The sequence below is a fragment of the Onychostruthus taczanowskii genome, unplaced genomic scaffold (genome assembly GCF_017590055.1).
Source record: "Onychostruthus taczanowskii isolate IOZ18803 unplaced genomic scaffold, ASM1759005v1 scaffold19, whole genome shotgun sequence".
Classification (NCBI taxonomy): domain Eukaryota; kingdom Metazoa; phylum Chordata; class Aves; order Passeriformes; family Passeridae; genus Onychostruthus; species Onychostruthus taczanowskii.
This window is the reverse complement of record NW_024499128.1, coordinates 10671937-10690283: the sequence shown is the minus strand read 5'-3', so window position 1 is coordinate 10690283 and position 18347 is coordinate 10671937. Positions and strand designations below refer to the sequence as shown.

The following is an 18347-nucleotide window of genomic DNA, read 5'->3' as shown; positions in this document are numbered from 1 at the left end:
TTAAAATCATCTCAGTGTAGCTGCATGCACGAAGCACATTTTGGATTTAGTTCCAGAGCACTCTTCAAAATAAGGGATATTTTTCACGTTAAGAGTGTTCAGGAAGAAATTTGTGTTTTGGCAGTACTGAAATTAGGGTGACTAAAACAAGCAGAGTCTAAACAAGCAGAGTCTTGTGCTTTGTGGGGTACTTGGGGCTCGGGGCTGCAAACACTGTCCTGGAGGTTTGGCTGCTCTCCCTGAAATCTCCAGGTTTGGTTTCATGCCCACAGACATGCAGAAACTCACCTGAGGCTTCATTGCATCGTTGGATCTCACTGATGCTCCTTTGGGTTAAGAGAGCTGAAGGTGATGAGAGGCAGCAGGACAAATTCCATTTCTGACTTGTTCTTGTCTTCTCAGTGAGCAGCAGCCCTGAATATTCTTGCTGTAACCTCTAGACAGACATTAAAGAAACATATTTCGATTTATGCCCTTCTCAGAGTTACAGATAAGATCTAAATGGCACCATTTAGCTACTAGAGCCAGGATTTAAGTTGTGTTAATTCCAGCTGTTGGGCCAAAAACCTCTACAAGTGCTAGGATAATGTAAATATTTAATAGACTATTGCCATTAAAAAGATTAACAGCTCTTCAGAGGGGTGGAGCTGGGTCGCAGTTCTCTGGTTTCCATCAAGTCAATGAATTTTAGTGCAGATCTCCCTGGAAAGCTGATCCAAGCATCTCAGGCATACTTCATAGAGTGCAGGTTATTTGTGCTGCTGCAGTTCTCCCATCACAGCCTTGCTTTTGGGTAAATCTAGGCCAGCCCCAAACGACGGACTATTCAGCCAAATCAATCTTTTTTGGTTTTTCCTGTGAAAATGTGCTGAATGAAAAGCAGCACTGAGAGAACAGAAAGCTGCTGCAGCATGAATTATCCCACTGATTCTTGGTATTCCTTGATTTCTAGGAAGATGATGAGAAGATAATTCATGAGATTCAGAAGGAGGCAGAAGAGGAGCAAAGGAAGAAGAATGGGGGTAAGTCACTGTTGGGATCAGACTGAGGATGGATGATGGGACAGCACAGGCTTCCCAGCTACTGATGGGTCTGTGGGCCTGCACTGGGTTCTGTCCCTCCTGGGAAGGGAACTGCTCTGTTTTTAAAGTGCTGTTGCCTGCAGACTTTTGCTGGGATTGTGAGCAAGATTTGTGTCCAGCTCTCGTGGTGTTGTGGGTGTCTGTGCTTGGCAAAGTAGCTGAGGGGCAGCAAAACCTCTGAGCTGTGGTGTCGGGGGGCACAGGGGCTGCCCCACATCCCACAGCAGGAAATGTTCCCCCTTTGTGGGGTGGTGTTGGTGAAAGGAGCCGGGCTCCTGGAGCAAGGGGCCAGCATGGTGCCGTGGGATGTGCTTGGCCTGGGGGCTGCTGCTGGCAGTGTCAGCCCTTGGGGTGACTGCCCTTTGCTCTCCTCCCCGTGCAGAGAACAGCTTCAAGCGCATCGGGCCTCCCGTGGAGAAACCCGTGGAGAAAATCCAGAGGATCGAGGTCATCCCCAGGCCGGTTCCTCAGAACTTCCACCAGCCCCGGATGCCCCCGTACCCCTTCGTGCACCCCCCGTTCCCCCTGCCCCCCGTGCGCCCCATGTACAACAACATCCCCCTCAACATCGGCCCCATCCCCGCTCCCTACGTGCCCCCCCTGCCCAACATGAGGGTGAACTTTGACTTTCCCCAGATCAACGTGCAGCTGGAGCACAACCTGCCTATGCACTTTGGCCCCCAGCCCCGGCACCGCTTCTGACCTGTCACCACGGGGCAAAGCCACCCCCTAACGTCACCCCCTCCCTGCTCCAGCCTCTCTGGGGTTTAGCCAGCAGCCAGGGGATCCGTGTCCCTGTGCTGCACCCTCTCTCTAGGGCTTCTCCAAACCTTTGCAATCCAACATTTCAACCTGTGCTGCAACAGGGTTTGGTGCTACATTTCCCAGGGGTGGAGTTTCCCTCTGAGCTGGGCATCCAGATGTTTTGTTTTGACAAAGCCTGTTCAGGCAGCTGTTGGGAGGAAGAGGGAGACTTCGTAGAACACAGGGATACAGCTGTTCCTTGAGATATTTCCAAAAATCCTGCCTTCCTGCTGGCCAGAGCAGCAAAGTGAGTCTTGGAGGAAGGGAGGAGACACTTGGCATCCGAGTAAGCATAAGGCCTTCAGGAGTGAGGTGACAGGAGGCAGCTGCCCCAGCCTCCTGCCTGTGGTGAGGCTCAGGGCTGGGGTTCTTGTGTCCTCCAGCATCCCTGGATCCTGCTGGCACCTCCCAGCAGAAATGAATTGCTCAAAAGCAACTCAATGTAGCATTTTCAGTGTTCCTCACTCTCCAAGCAGAGCGAGGGGCTGCAGCAGCTGTCCCACTGCTCAATTCTTGGTAGGAAGCCCACAGCCATATTCTGTTTGGGGGTGTTAGGAAGTGGCAGGAGATTTGGGCACCCAAATCTTTGGCTGGACTGCACTTGCCCCCTTTGAAGGGCTCAGTTTTTCCCCCCAGAGGTGTGTGCCCCTCAGCTTCTGAAATGTGGCCTTTGCTTTGCTGTTGTCATCTGGCATCCCAAACCTCCCCCAGCTTCTGGCAGCAGTGCTCAGGCAGCTGTGGAACCACCTGGAGCCAAAGCTGTGCCCTTTATTACAAAAACTGCCTGGGAGACACCCAGATAGACGTGTAGGCAGTCATGTGTCCTGTGGTAGGAAAACTGGGAATGTTCCCTGTAGTGGCCATGAGTTGGGAGGCTCTGTACCCAAACCCTCACAACCCAATGGGCAGCTGGAGCCTCGTGCTGCAGGAAGCTGGCTGCTTCCATAGCACCAAATAACTCATGAAAATGTCTGTGTCAGCTTAATTGGCTTTGGAAAAGTGTGTTAAAAGTTAAAACCTGAGTGTTACTGGGCTTAGAAAGTGAGGGAAAAGCAGAACTTCTTGTGAGAAGTGGGGGGTGCAGTGCTGGGCTGTGGGAGGAGGGTGGCACAAAGCCCTTTCTCCACATCCCTTGGCTGTGCTGTCTGGTACAGGCCCCATCTAGAAGAGAAAATGGTTGGAGTGGAAAAAAAACCCTCTTCCCAGGAATGTTGGGCTGGCTTTTAGCAGCCCATTTGTGCTGTTGTTCTCCAAACGTTTTGTTCTGGCCTTCATCCTGTTCTGTCCTGCTGGGAACTCTCTGGGTGCATTTCCCCTCCTGTCATTCCCCCCTGTATCTCAGCATCCAGGTGTTTTGTGGGTTTCTTTGTTTTTTCAGGTAAAATTCCCTGTCTCCACCTCACAGCTTCTGCCAAAGCCCCACGTGCAGCACCCGGGAGCCCGGATCCCCTCGGGTGTGCGGGGGCACAGGGTGTCAGTGGGATGCTCCTGGACAGGGGCCTGGGGCAGCATTTGGGGACTGTTCTCCCCAGGAAGCTCTCCCAGACTGGAGGACTCCCCTGCCTTTTGGAGCTGAGTGGTTTTCCCGTTGCCTGTGGGTTGAACATTCCCTGTGGAGCTCTCTGGCTCCTCCGTGCCGTGGCCTCTCTAGCATTAATAACCACCTGCTGTTCCCTTGCTGCTGGAATTTTCTATTTTGAATTAGTTTATTCCTGGCAGGGGTGTGGGGGCTGCAGGAGCTCTATCACTTGCTTTGACCAGGTTTAAATCCTGCCTTGCACTGACTGATTCCTGCAGCAGCCAGGAGCAGGAATCCTGCTGGACTTGGGGAGGGAGAGCTCTGTCACAGCAGCTGCTGAGGAAACAAACCCAGGTCAGGAGAAGCAGTGGTGGCTTTCCTCATGGAAAGGGAATCCTGTTTGTTCCATAGCTGAGGTTTTATGGGCTCAGGGGCTGGTTTGGATGAGCCCTCCAGGCTCTCCAAGGCGTTTGCCCTTCCTGGTGGGTGCAGGAAGGATCAGGCAGTGGCCCAAACTAAGAAGGAAATAGGATGGTCATCCAGCAAAAAATGGTGGTCCAGTCCACCTTTTGGTGCATGTGCAGGGATATGTGGGTATGGAGAACTGAGCCTTGGCAGAGGGAAGTGTGGATGTGGAGCAGAGGGGCTGGAGAAGGCTCAGCAGAGGTGGCACAGGGAGGTTGGTGGCCGTGATCCATCGGGATCACTGCTGCCCTGGCACAGCTGTCGTGGTCCTGGAGGATACAGAGGGAAGGGAGGGGTCCCTGGGTCCCCTGCCAAAGCCAAGGGCTTGTTGGTGTCCAAGGGAGGATAAATCAGTGCCTGGTCTGTGATGTGCAGCTACACCATGCCCAGCACACCCAGCACTGCCCCTCTCCCCAAGGAAATACCCACTGCACCAAAAACTTGCAGCCCAAGCACGTGGCTGCTTCTCCCCTCTCTAACCCAGGAGATCTCAAATTGTTTCTGAATCTCTGTTGATTTATTTCACTGCACCAAAAACTTGCAGCCCAAGCACGTGGCTGCTTCTCCCCTCTAACCCAGGAGATCTCAAGTTGTTTCTGAATCTCTGTTGATTTATTAAAAAAAAGAGAGAAAAAGCCCAAAACTTACTGAGCCACCAAATGCAGCCTTGACCTGGTTTCCAACTCCTGCATCCCACTTTCCCTCCTGTTCCACAGTCTTTGGAACCACTTGTTTCAAGGTTTTGAAGGCAACGAGGAGGTTGCTGTGCCCAGGCTGATCCCATAACAGGTACTTCTTACAGCTAATTGCAGTGTCCCATTTACTTGCCTTAAAGGTGGAGAGAGAAACTTAGTATTTGCACTTAGCAAAACGTTGTATTAAAAGAAAAAAAGACCTGTAAAGATGTGCATGTTCTGCAACTTTGTATAACAATAGCTGAAAATAAATAGGTGGTTTATTAAAAAAAAAAAAAAAAAAGGAGAAAAAACCAAAAAATATTTTTCTTTACATTCTGGTAGTAAACAGTTCTAATATTCTGTGTGTAAAAAGTTCCTGTATTATATTGTAATTTGAATTTTTGTAAATAAATTTGTGCACTCTGGCTTTTCACCTGTGTGCTTTTCTTACAGCCATGACCTTGTCCTCTCATCCTGCCTGTGCCAGCCTGTGCTGGGACAATGCCAGGGAGTGGGGCCAGATCCCAGCCTGTGCCAGTGGAAACTCCCCAGGTCGCAAGGCAAAACCCCAACTGACCCTCCTGGAACAGCTTAACCTGTTCCATGTGCTCCCAAGGGAAAACTGGATGGGATAGAAAATGGTTTCCAGTCCCTCCTTTAAATGGAAACCAGGATGAGGGGGGGAAGGCTTAGGGGATTTCCCCTCTTGCTGGAGTGGTGATGGGAAATGCAGAATCCAGCCTTGAGGGGAAAAAAGGAAATGTGTGCTGGCAGCTGGGGAGAGGGGAAGGGGGAGAGTCCTTCCTGCAGCTCCAGAGCCCCTGCCCCGGGTGGGCACCCCTGGCAGAGCTGCCCTGGCTGGGTGTCACAGTCTGGTGTCACAGCCAGCTCTGTGCACGCACAGCTGTCACACTGAGGCTGAGTGTGGCCATCAGAGCTGCTCAGCATTTCCTGCACTGCCCTGATTTCTCCCTGTTTATGGACTGCACATCCTTCCTTCCTTCCTTCCTTCCTTCCTTCCTTTGGCCCTTGCAGGGCTCACTCCCCCCCCAGTCTGATGGTGAAGGTCCCTCTGGGCAATGCCATCCCCTGTCCCCCTGGGAAGTGTGCCTGGCCAGCCCCCCATCCCAAACTTTGCTTTTTCCAATCAGCTTTACATTTTCCAAGGCAAACAGGAGCCCGTGGGGGCCCAGCCGGGCTGTGCTGGTGACGGAGGGGAGCTCTGGCTGCTCTGGGTGCTGTTGGTTGAGTTTCAGGGCTGCTTTCAGCTGTCTTGGGAGGGCTGGGGGCACATCCTGGCTCCTTTGGCAGGACGTGGCTTGGGCTGGGCTCCCTTCCCTCTTTAGTCCTTGTCCTTTTCCACATCCCTGAGTAAAGGAGGCTGGTTGCTGACCCCCACCTAACCACACACCCAAACCCCCCATCCCAGTGCTCTTCCCTCCCATCTGGGCCATCCCATGGAGGTGAAACACCTGAATCAAGAGAAAAAGCTCTGTGGGGGCACAGCTTTGCTCCTGGCTGCGAGGGCAGCAGAGCTGGTTTGCAGATGAGGTGGTGCTGACCCATCCATGGGTCACCCATCCCCAGATGTCCCTGGGCTCAGTGGCTTCAGGCTGCTCTGAGCATCTCCAGCTGATTTTGGCTTTACACCTCTTCGGAGCCTCTTAGCCACCATTCCCTCCCCACCATCTCCTCTAGAACTCTCTAGAACCAGCTCAACTTCAGGCAGACAAAGGCTCCACCACCCCAAATCTCCACACTCAAGCTCTTGCCAGCCCCAACAGACCACACACCAGGTTGAATCCGAATGCAGGTTTTATTTTTTAATTCATCTTTCTCCATTTGAAGCTATTTTTTTTTAAGTTATACAAATGGCACTTACAAAAAAAAAAAATAATAACAATAAAAAAAAACCAAACAAACCCAAAACTTAAATTTTCAGAGTGAGATGTTTTCAGAGAGTCACGACACCCAGTAAGAGGAAACAGGAGAGATGTTTGACCTAGTGTCACACGGGAGAAGCCGGAGCAGGAACGACACGGGTGGGAGCGTGACGGGGACGGGGAGGGGGCGACACGGGGAGGGGGTGAAGGCCAGCGAGAGCGTGTGTCAGGTCACGGGTCACACAGGGCTTCAAGACACTCCTTGGAGGGGCAGTGGTCCCTGGGGGACGCGGGGGGCGCGGGCAGCCCCTGGACGTGAGCGCAGAGCCGAGGTAGAGTCCCCGGCCGGGATCCCCTGTGCCCACCAGGGACCCCGGCCCAGAGTTGTCCCCCTGCCTGGGGGCAGCCACTCGCTCTCCCGGCTGAATTTAGCACCAAGCTCCTGTGGAGGGGAGTCCCTCCTCATGGCTTTAAGGCTGACGAGCCCCTGCCTGGCCTCCGGCAGTAGGGACCGGCCCTGGTTTGGCACGGCAGCGATGCCGAGAGCACCCTTGGTGTGGGGTGGGACCAGCACTCCCCCTCTCCAGAGGGGGCCCACGCGGGAAAAGGCTCCTTGGTGTGTTTGTAGGGAGCAGATGCCGGCCCTGGGAAGGCCCCAAAGGATAAAGTGCCTTTCAACACCCTCAGGAACACGCAGCATCACCCTTACAGACAGCGTTAAACTCTAATGCAGACCTAGTACAGACAACAGCTGGTCACACAGTGCCATGGAGAGCATATATAAATAGAGACTAACAAAAATACTGTTTTGGTCTTTTTTTTTTCCTTTTTTCCTTTTCCAGTCGGGTTGAGATTCATGAGAGCCCAGCCCAGGTTCCCTGGGGTGGTGGGACCAGGAGCTGCCCCCTCGGGGTGCCCACGGGAGCGGGCGCTTCCTAATTCAGCATTAGGTGTTCAGTGATTCGCTTCACTGTTCCAGTATTTTATGAGAGAGAAAAAAACAACATCAAAGGTACTGAGCAAATATCACTGTGCAAAGTTTGCTAAGGAACTTTTCTATTCTGTAAACCAAAATCTGCAGTCTATGCTTCCAGCCACTGCCCCGGGGAGATCACATTGGCCAGCCCAGCTCCTGCCAGGACCAAAGCCCACTGGAGATGGGCTGGATGAAGCCCCACCCTGGCACGGGCTGGCTCTGTGTCCCCCACGCCCTCCTCTCCAGGCACAGCAGCAGGACCAGCCTCGGGGCAGGCTGGACCCACCATCAGGGTCTGGGATGCTCCTCCAGAGCCAGAAGCACAAGGAGGGGTGGAGGGACAGGAGGAGCACGGGGCTCCATGAGATGAAAGGCTGAGGCTTTCCAGACAGGATCACCCTAAAGAATCATTTCCAGGTGTTTGGGGAGGGGCAGCTTGCTGGCCCTTCCACAGGGATGTGCTGGCACACGCCAGCCCCATCCCCAGGGATGCTGTGATATGTAAGGTCACCTCTTACAGCTCAGCTGGGGATGAACCTGCCCCACAATCCAGGAGGGGAGAGAAGCTGCTGGGACCAGCCAGCTGAGCCAGCTGAGCCCAGCACCATCGCCCCACCCCTGACTGGAGCAGGGCAGGACAGGATGGATGCTCCAGGGGACACTGGCAGCACAGTCTGAGGCTGTGCCCGTGCTGATATGGCAGAAGCGAGCACAGAGGTGATCTTATTCCCTTTTTTTAATTGAGGAGAGGAAAATCAACTACCTAAGGTGATGCTCAGGGCCAGGAGGGGGATACGGCCATTTCCAAGCCCAGCAAACCTGGAGGGAGGCAGGGATGGGGGGATAGAGACAGACCCCTCTACAAAGCTATAGGCAGGCAGCCCCACCACTTTTCCAGTTCTTACAGGGATTTACGGAGACCCACCTCCCACATAACGCACCAACTCTATGGCAGGAGGGAAGGGCAAGCCAGTCTGAAAATCCTGTTACAGAGAGGAGAAACAGAACCCAAAGGAAAAGAGGACAGGAAGGGAAAGAGAAGTTGGCAACGGGAGGTACCCTAAAGTGCATTAATATTCCCAGAGGGTGGAGGCGTCGATGGTGTCGGCCGATGCCTTGAGCACCCCGGCGTGGTCGCCCTTCAGGTATTTGCCATTGATTTTGATGGCCACTTTGTTATAGTCGCAGAACTCAAAAAAGAAGTCCACGGGGGTGTCGCTGCTGCTGGTGACGGACGACTCGTTCCCCACCATCCAGTACTTCCCGGTGGTATCTGCACGAGAGGGGACACGGTGGCACCGTGAGCCACCACGGGGACCCCAAAGGCCCCCCGGCCCCCAGCTCCCCTCGGACTCACCCTTGATGTTGTAGGCACCGTCGTTGAACTCCAGCTGGAAGACGTCGTAGGAGGAGCGGTTGGAGTCCAGGGTGCCGGTGACCTTGCGGCAGCCGATGAAGCCGTGCTCGCCGCGCAGCACGATGATGGGCCTGTTGATCAGCTTCATCACAAAGTGCTCCGTCTCGCCTGCGCCGAGGGGACAGGGGCTGTGAGAGCAGCCAGGGGGGCACAGAGCCAGACCCCAAAGCTGGCAGGCAGCGGTGAGGAGCAAGGGCTGTGCCCTCACCCATTTCTCACCCACCCCATCTCCCAGCACGCCGAACAGCCGCTAAGAGAACTTATTGCCTGAGCATCACTTGGAAGAAGAACCTGGCTCTGGGGGGACTTTTTTCATCCCCTGCTGCCCCGGTGTGGGGTCCCCAAGGGTCCCTTACCTGCTGTCTCCATGGAGGCTGCCAGCTGCCCGTTCTTCTTTGCTGTCACGTACTTGCCGTTGGCAGCTTTCAGGGTGATGCGTTTGTCGCACCACTCGATGTCGAAGTAGCAGCTCGCGTTCCTGTGGGGCACAGAGGACACTCAGGGGGCTGTGATGGAGGGGGACCCTGCCACTGCCACCCTGCTGGCTTGGAAAGGGCCGTGGTTGGATCAGGAGAGCCTGGTTCGATCTGTTTTTGCAGGATGAGCTGTGTTGTGGTGGCCGTCCCGCTGGGAAGCCCTGGGCCCGGGGGCAGGAGGCAGGCAGGCAGCCAAAGGCACTTCTGGGCTTCCCGCCTGGCTCTCAGGGTTGAACTGCAGGGCAAACATTTCGACAGCCCCAGCCGGCCAGGAAGGATTATGCGGCCCCAGGGACTCGCAGAGCATCGTGGGCGGCAAGCCCCGACCCATCCCTGGCTTTCCCAAAATGCACTGCCTCTGCTGGGAAGCATTTGGGATGAGCACCCAAGCTGGAAAATCCCCCTAGAATTCCCCTGGGAGGTGCAGAGGGTGCTCTGCAGCCCGGGCACCGCCCTGAGCTGCGGGGCAGGGGACTCACTTTGTGGAGGCTGTGGACTGGATGCCCCCGTTGGAGGTGAGGGTCCAGTACTTCCCGGTGTAGGTGCGGAAGGCGCATTTCTTGGTGTCCTTGTTGATCTCCAGCTGGTAGGTCTCCTGGTCACCCTCCTCATCCTGGTTGGCTGAAAGGTCCATCCCTACAGACCAGAGACAGACGGATTTGGGGGTGGGACCACAACCCCCCTCCAGCAGGTCCAGGTGCAGGGCAGCCCAGGAAACCCAGATGAGAGGGGCTCCTGCTCCCTGGGTGAGCTTTGGTGGCTCCCAAATCCCTCACACAGACCTCCCCTCTGGCATTTGGGGTTCAAATCCAGGTTCTCATTTGGTTATTTGATGTTAAGGTCTCAAACAAGGGATGGGCAGCCATGAGCTTCCTCTCCTGACCCAGCAGCTCCATCACGGTGAAGCAAAGACCAACGTAGATGTTTTATAAGAAAAAGGGCTGCAGTTTTTCCCAAAGGTGACAGCCAGGTTTCTCAGCCCATTAGCAGAGGCCACTGCAGCACCCATGAATCCCAGCTCATGGCGTGTTTAAGGACCATGACAACGTTTTTCATCCACAACTGTCACATCCCACTGGGGCACTGAGGTGTGCAGGGACAGGAGGCTCAGGAAAGCCCGAGGGCAGCCAAGCCTTTCCTGACTCTCCAGCATCAGCAGCACCAGCCTGTCCCCAGCTCTGCAGCCAGGATGGCCCATCCCTGTGCCCAAGGGGCCAGAGCCAGCATTTCCATGCAGAGGTGGATGCAGCTGCTCCTGGGGCCACCAGCCACAGCCCTGGGCCACCGCCAGCCACGTGTGCATCCTCTGAGCCTGAGCAAACCTGCTTAGTCAGGGCCAGCGGGGCCAAAACTGCTCCAGAGCTCTCCAGCTTGGTGGATTTCAGCCTAAAAACACTTTGGGGATGCAAGCCACAAGCTGTAGCCAAAGCCAATGCCGAGCTCTGTGCTGGGCTTTGGGAGGGAGCTGGGGTGCAGAGCTCAGCCCCACTACTGAGCTTAGTGAAATGGGAGTTTATTGGAGCTGGATGAATTTTCCAGGGACAAACACACCTGCATCCCTCGCTGCTGCACAAAGGGTTCAAGTGCACATTCTGTCTAGGTCTGGTCCTCTCACTAAAGTTGACATGGAGGTGCTGGAGCATGTCCAGAGAAGGGATATGGGCTGGGAAAGGGTCTGCAGCACAAGTGTCCTGAGGAGCAGCTGAGGGAGCTGGGGGCTGGCCACAAGTTCAGCCCCTCACACCTCCACGATGCATCCCAGTTTCTGAGCTGCTGGGATTTCTAGTGCTGTGCACAGTCCCTGGAAGGGCTCCAGGGGCTGCAGTCTTGGTGGCCCCACTGCTCTGGGAAGCCACCAGGAGATCCCAGCAGCTGCACACAGCTGTCCTGCAGACACAGCTCCCTGGGGCTCAACATCACCTGTCCCAGTCTCCAGTCAGGCCCCATCCAATGCCCAGGAGCAGCCTCTGCTTTGCATATCCATCATCCACCTTTCCCAAAGGGATCAGGCTCTGCTCCCAAAGGGATCAGGCTTTGTTCCCAAAAGGATCAGGCTTGGTTCCCAAAGGGATCAGGCTTTGAAGGTTCCATTTTGTTGACCATAATCTTATCTCCCACATCCCAACTGGCCTACAGCTGCCACCTGCTCACAGCTTCCCCCTCTCACCAGGCACCCTCCAGCACCTTTTGCAGCTCCCATCCCTGGAAGTGCTCAGTGTCAGGGTGGGAACAGCCCAGTCTGGTGGAAGGTGTCCCTGCCCACGATCCCTCCCAACCCAACCCAACCATTCTGACTCCGTGTCTCTCCTGATGGACACGCAGCCACCCTGGTGCTCCCCAGGGTACTTGGGCAAGGCAGGGGGCAGTGGGTGCTGGTGGCCACCAGCCCAGCCCCACTGGCCACGTCCCTGGCTCCCAGAGCCATCCCACAGTCGCCTCCTGCCAGCACTGCCGGGGGCTGAGCCCGTGGTTGTGGGAACATTTGGTTTTGATTTTGCATCCCGGCGTCAGGCAGCTCCAGCCCCAGTCCAGGGCTGTAAAACAGAGAGAGAGGGGCTCTGCAGGGGCTCACAGAGAGGTCTGGCTGTGGGGAGGTGACCCTGGGGGACACAGCCCATCCCTCGAGGCTGGCAGCACCCCTGGGCCCCCCAAACTTGTGAGAGCTGTGGGTCCCTGTGGTTTGGGGGGGAGGAGTGGGAGTGGTGCTTCCCCTCGCTGACTTTTCTGGGAAGAACTCAGTGACCTGCAGGGAGCAGGCTGGGCAGAGCCAGGGGATGCTGTGTGCCACAGAGCAGGACTGGACAGGCTGGAGACAGGACAGGGAGTGCCAGGAGCCTCCAAACACTGCTCCCTCTCCCCAGAGCCCCCCGGCACGGAGCACAGGGCACACAGCAGCCTCCCCCACCTCTCTGCCAGCCCATTTTCCACACTCCTTGCACAGAGCTTTGGCTTTCCCCACTGCCTGGAAGGAGCTGGCAGCAGGAGGGTCTCCCACAGCCCCCTCCCCAAAAGCAGCGTGGGGTTGGGTTACAGCGACTCAGCACAAAGGAATGCGGCTGGGGCTGGGGCTGGAGGAGGGCTGGAACTGAGCTGGAGTGGGAGATTTGGGGGGACTGCAGGAAGCACGGGCTGTGTGTGAGGTGCAGGGCCATGGTGGCTCCCTCAGAGATGTCCCCGTGTCCCCGTGGGGAGGACAGGCTGTCCCCACGGCCACCCCCCTGCTGTGGCAGCCCAGGGCCGCTCCCACTGCAATCACGGATTAATTAATGCTCCTGGTAAATTTACAGTCTGGAGCTGGGCTGCTCTTCCTGACCTTGATGAAGCTGCTAATTACAGCTGGAGGCGGGAGAGGGGCGAGCACACGGAGGCTCTTTGGCAGGGGGGGCAGGTACGCCTGCACACCCCAAAATTCCTGGTGTGGGATGTCCTCGGGCTCTGTGTGCAGCAGGGATCCTGGGGAGAAGGCAGAGGTGGCAAGGCTGAGGCATGTTGTCACCCCAGGGCTGAGTCCCTGGGCTTGGGCTGCTCAGGGAGCAGGAAAGGGCTCCCCAGGTCCTCGGCTGCCGAGGGCTCCAGGCTCGTGGATCTGCAGGAGTGATGCTGGAGCCCTCGCTGCTCTCCAGCCAGGACTGTGGTGTAGCAGGGGCCTTGGGGGTATAGCAGGGGCTCTGGGGGTGTAGCAGGAACCCTGTGCCAGCCAGGACTGTGGTGTAGCAGGGGCCCTGGGGGTGTAGCAGGGGCCCTGTATCATCCCAGAGCAGGCACACACCTCCCTGTAGCTCCTGCAGAGCCGGGCTTCTCTCTCGGGAGGAGCAGAGTTTGTTGTAGCTCTCTTGGCCTCCACACCATGGGGGACTGCAGACCCAGCATGGGTCCCCATTCAGGGCAGGGAGAAAAGTTTCCCTCTGTGCTCAGCTCACACAGAATGTCTCCTGTGAGCCGTGCTGGGATGCTGCTGAGAGCCGGCGGGATGAGCTCCATGGGGAGGAGCACCTTTCCCATCGCCCAGCTCTCCTTGCAAAAACCCCAGGAAAACACCCAGCCCAGGTTGCCTGGATGGCTCCACAATCCAGGAGCAGCACCCTGCAGAGCCCCAGGGTGGGGTTTCAGGGTGGGACTGGGATGCTGTGCCCAGCACAGGTCGGGTCTGGGCTCCCTGTGGGCTCTGGCACCTCCACCCAGCGCTGCACCCACACCCGTGCCCAGACACTGCTCCTGCCCCTCCCTGCCCTTCAGCTGGGCTTACACTGCACCCCTGCAGAAATCCAACCAGGCTTTTGTCTAAATCCAGCAGTCTGGAGCACGAGAAGGCAGAGGTGGCAAGGCTGAGGCATGTTGTCACCCCAGGGCTGAGTCCCTGGGCTTGGGCTGCTCAGGGAGCAGGAAAGGGCTCCCCAGGTCCTCGGCTGCCAAGGGCTCCAGGCTCGTGGGTCTGCAGGAGTGATGCTGGAGCCCTCGCTGCTCTCCAGCCAGGACTGTGGTGTAGCAGGGGCCTTGGGGGTATAGCAGGGGCTCTGGGGGTGTAGCAGGAACCCTGTGCCATCCCAGAGCAGGCACACACCTCCCTGTAGCTCCTGCAGGGCCGGGCTTCTCTCTCTGGAGGAGCAGAGTTTGTTGTAGCTCTCTTGGCCTCCACACCATGGGGGACTGCAGACCCAGCGTGGGGACATTCAGGGCAGGGAGAAAAGTTTCCCTCTGTGCTCAGCTCACACAGAATGTCTCCTGTGAGCCGTGCTGGGATGCTGCTGAGAGCCGGCGGGATGAGCTCCATGGGGAGGAGCACCTTTCCCATCGCCCAGCTCTCCTTGCAAAAACCCCAGAGTTTATAGCTGAAAACACCCAGCCCAGGTTGCCTGGATGGCTCCACAATCCAGGAGCAGCACCCTGCAGAGCCCCAGGGTGGGGTTTCAGGGTGGGACTGGGATGCTGTGCCCAGCACAGGTCGGGTCTGGGCTCCCTGTGGGCTCTGGCACCTCCACCCAGCGCTGCACCCACACCCGTGCCCAGACACTGCTCCTGCCCCTCCCTGCCCTTCAGCTGGGCTTACACTGCACCCCTGCAGAAATCCAAACAGGCTTTTGTCTAAATCCAGCAGCCTGGAGCACAGGGAACCAGCAGCTCCTCTGCTGAGGGTGCAGCTCTGCAAGGGGGTCACGGGTAGGGGTGAAACACGAATTTCCTGAAAAACCCACCCCTCCTTCCCTGTGGATTTCCTGTGGCTTTGTGGTATCCCCCAAGTGTCAACAGGCCACTTGGCATCTCCAGATGAAAATCTACACCCAAGCCTGCGTGCCCCCTGCCCTGGAGCCGCATCTTCCTGCCGAGATGAACCGGAGGGGGGAAAATCCTGCTCGGGGGGGCTCCCGGCCCCAGGGCAGAGCTCCCCACCGCCAACACCGCACGTCCAGGCTCGCTCGCCCTCCTCCCCAGATCCCGTTTCCTGGAATTCCTCTCCCCCCGGCGGGCAGGGCACACCTCGGCCGGCCGGGGGTGGCAGGGGAGCGGCGGGGAGGAGCAGAGCCAGCCTCTGCCCCGGCACCCCGCGCCCACAAAGCGCCCTTTGTTGCCGCAGCCGGGCTAGAAAGGAGCCATTGAGCGGGAGGAGCCGCTCGCTGCTGGCTCGGAGGTGCAAACTGGAGATGGGAACTCTCAGGGAATCGGGGATCCTGTCCTGCTGGGGCTGGAGGCAGGACAGGGGTGCCAGGGATGCCCCCAGCGCCTGGCCCGGAGCTGAGCAGGGCTGGCACCCGTGCCTTGCTGCCCCGGCGTGTTTGTGTCGTGGTCCCCGGTGTGCAGGGGGTGCTGGCACCGGCCATCCCCGGGACAGGGAGGAGACGCCAGGCCGGGAGCTGACTTGGCACGGGTGGGACAACAGTGTTCCAAAGCTGGATCCCCGCCAAGGGAACCACAGAAGAACCCCATGGACCATCCCTGCTCCTCCCGTGGGGCAGAGGGGGGGCAGGCGTGCCATCCCTGTTCCCTCCTTGACTCCACACTGGAATAAGCTCCTTTTTCCCGCAAGGATGTGCCGAGCTACAGTCACCGCCGGCCCGCATCCCGCATCCCCCATCCCCAGTGGCCACGGGAGCGTCTGCCAGCAGCACGGCGCTTATCAGCTCGGCGGGGGAAAGGGCTGTCTGAAACGGCTTCCTCCGACGGCTGCTTCTGCTGCCTCCTTGGTAACCTTCGGGACACGGCGCTTTCACAATGGGAGGAGGATGAGCCCCAGAAAGCGGCGGCTCCCAGCCTTTCACGGCCATCGGGGAGGATAAACCGGGTGGAAACGGCTTCTCCAGCCAAAACGGACTGGAGCGAGGATGTGCAGCCCCAGCGCGGCCCTTCCCGCTGTATTTTGCTTGGAAAGGGGCCGGGCACAGCCCAGGGCCCTCTGTTGCTGGGGAGATTTGTTCCCCCCCTTCCCGCTCCCCCCATCCCTCCCGAATCAGACAAAGCCGGAGGGTCGGCCAGCAGCATTCCCACCCGCTCCATGGGGTCTCCCGCCACCACGGGGTCCCCCACCGCCACCGCTCCGTCCCTCGCATCTCCCCCCACATCTGGTTTCCCCATCTCTGGTGACAAAGGGCTGCAGCAGCCCTTCCCCCACGGCGCTGCGGCAGCCTCCCGCCATCGCCATCCTCTCCTCCTCTCCCCCAAATCCCCGTGCCTGGGAAAACAATCCCCACTGCCCATCTTGGCAGATTTTATTATTAATTTTTAATGGGTTGCTTTGCGGGATTTGCCCTCGGACGGGAGCAAAGCGTGGAGCTCCCCGCACGGAGCTGCCCAGGCACGGATCAGGGTTAAGCAGCAACCTTGAAATACAACATATACACACCAAAAAAATTCCCCCGCTGCTCCTCCAGGCTTTGCTGCATGCTCGCACCCATCCCACACGCGGCGTGCGCCGGCCTGACCCGGCACGCCGGAGATGAGCCCCGGGGCACCCAGGGCACACACCGGGACCCCCGGTACCGCAGAGCGGGGACCCCCCCCGTCCTCCAGCATGGAGCCCCGGCCGTGGGGCTGCGATGCCCGGTGGGCACTCGCGGGCAGCCCCCGTGCCCGGGGAGCTCCAATGTGAGCGGGTCCCCGAGGCGGGTGGCACCCGAGGCGGGTGGCACCGTGGCCCCAGCGGGGAGCGGAGGGGTCGGGACGGTGCAGCGGGTGAGGAGGGACGGCGGCCTTTGTGCGGGGGGATGCAGGATGCGGGAGTTTTGGCAAAGCCCTTTATGTAACGCTGCTACCCAGCCCCCCACCCATGGGAACTCCAGCCCCCCTTGGGGACAACCAGAGCCCCCCCGGGGGGACCCGCAGCCTCCCTGCTCCGCTGGGCAAACGGCTCAGCCGTGCTCGGGCGAGGGGGACACTGGAGGAGGCTTTGTTGGGCGAACAATGAGCCCCAAAGGAAGGAAGGCGAGGGATGCAGCCCTGCCTCCTTCACGGCGAGGGAAGACTCCATGCACACCCTCCCAGCCCCCTTCCCTGTCCATCCCCCCATCCCAAGGCAGGCCCCTCGCCACCCCTGCCCCATCCCAAGGCGGGCCCCGCGCCACCCCTGCCCCCCCCCCCGGGCGCCCTGCAGAGGCGATGCTGCGGGGATGGGGGTGCCGGGGGGATGGGGGCCCCCGGGCAGGCGATGCTGAAGGGATGCGGGAGGGGGAAGGGGAAGGGAGGTGGGAGGGATGCGGGGGGATCGTGATGGGGGTTTTGGGGGAGGGACCGCGGGCAGCCATGCTGAGGGGTGCAGGGGGTGCCCGGGGGAGATGGTGGCTTCAGGGGAGGGGTGTGAGAAGGAGTTTGAGCGGGGGGGGGAAGACGGAGGCGATGGCAGAGGGATGCAGGGGGCACTCTGTGGGGTAGCAGCTGAGGAAGGCGGCGGATGTTGGGGGCTGGGGGCAGTGCTGGGGGGGGTCACTCCGAGGTGGCGATTCCGAGGTGATGCAGGGGAAGTGATGCCGGAGGGATGCAGGGGGTTGCTCGGGGCGGGCGATGCCCGATGGATGCCCATGCCGGAGGGATCCAGGGCGCTGCTCGGGGCAGGCGATTCCCGAGGGATGCAGGAGCGCTCCCCGAGGCGGCTACAGCCCTGGGACAGCCGAGATGTCCCGTTCCCCCCACCCGCAGCCCCCATCCCCTCGTACCTTGCCGGGTGGAGACATTCCTGTCGTTGCCGGCTCTCAGCACGACCTGCGGGCAGCTCTGCTCCAGGGCGAAGAGCTCGTCCTTGCCCACCTTGGCGCTCTTGCCCGCCTTGAGGGTGCCGCTGGGCCCCGAGGGGGCCAGGTAGCGGCCCTCCCCGTCCCGAAAGGCCACCTTTCCGCAGCGGAATTCCAGCGTGAAGGCGGTGCCGGGCTCGGCGGCGGGGACCAGGCGGCCGTCGCTGCGGAGCAGGCGGTGGTCGCAGCTCTGCAGGCTGTACCGCTGCTCCACGAAGAGCAGGGTGATGAGCGCATCCACGCCCCAGGGCACGTCGCGGTCCACGGCCAGCTCGTCGCGGCGGGGCCCCAGGTGCGCGTAGCGCTTGCGGGCCAGGCTGTAGAGGTTGGCCTGGGGGTGCATGGCCAGGTGGACGCTCCACTTCTCGGCGGCAGAGACGGCGGGGGCGAAGCAGGAGAGGCGGTCCTCGGTGCCGCCGAAGAAGCGGCGGTGGGGCTCGGACTGCAGCGACCACCGCCCGTCGCCGTGGGCCAGCACCAGGAACCGGCAGTCGGGGCCCGGCTCCTCGCTGTCGCAGCTCACCCGCCCGTCCTTGTCGGCCGCCAGGTACCGGCCCAGGTGGCTCTTGAGCAGCACGGCGCTGGAGTCCTCCCCGTCCTGCTCCAGCGTCCAGATCTGCTTCTTCTTCATGCTGGCGGCCGAGGCGTTCACCTTGAACCCGAACGCCTCCGCCGTCAGGTACCGGTTGCTGCAGTTGATCAGCCCGAACTGGATCTGCACCGGCTCCGCCGTCCCGTTCGCCGTCATCCTGCCCCGCCGCCGACCGACACCGAGCGACCGACAGACACCGAGCGAACGACACCGAGAACCGCCGCCGCGCCCGCCCCGCCG

General features: G+C 59.1%; 2 protein-coding genes across 8 annotated transcripts in view; one reads left to right on the top strand and one right to left on the bottom strand.

Annotated features, from left to right (window-relative positions):
- The window catches only part of RNF216 (ring finger protein 216), a 75696-nt gene extending 71304 nt beyond the window's left edge, over positions 1 to 4392 (top strand). For all 7 annotated transcript variants that reach the window (XM_041401771.1, XM_041401767.1, XM_041401769.1 and 4 more), the window contains 2 exons: positions 953 to 1022; positions 1465 to 4392. In XM_041401771.1, the coding sequence (XP_041257705.1) occupies positions 953 to 1022; positions 1465 to 1784 (390 nt within the window). In that variant the 3' untranslated portion in view covers positions 1785 to 4392. The remainder of the gene's footprint in view (positions 1 to 952; positions 1023 to 1464) is intronic.
- A 2172-nt stretch (positions 4393 to 6564) lies between these two features.
- FSCN1 (fascin actin-bundling protein 1) lies at positions 6565 to 18310 on the bottom strand. Its single transcript, XM_041401662.1, has 5 exons — positions 17441 to 18310; positions 9779 to 9935; positions 9180 to 9301; positions 8764 to 8931; positions 6565 to 8679 (listed from the first exon to the last, which is right to left on the bottom strand). Exons 1-5 carry the CDS (start codon positions 18261 to 18263, stop codon positions 8477 to 8479), a joined length of 1473 nt encoding a protein of 490 aa, XP_041257596.1. The 5' UTR covers positions 18264 to 18310; the 3' UTR covers positions 6565 to 8476.
- Between the last annotated feature and the right edge of the window lie 37 nt (positions 18311 to 18347).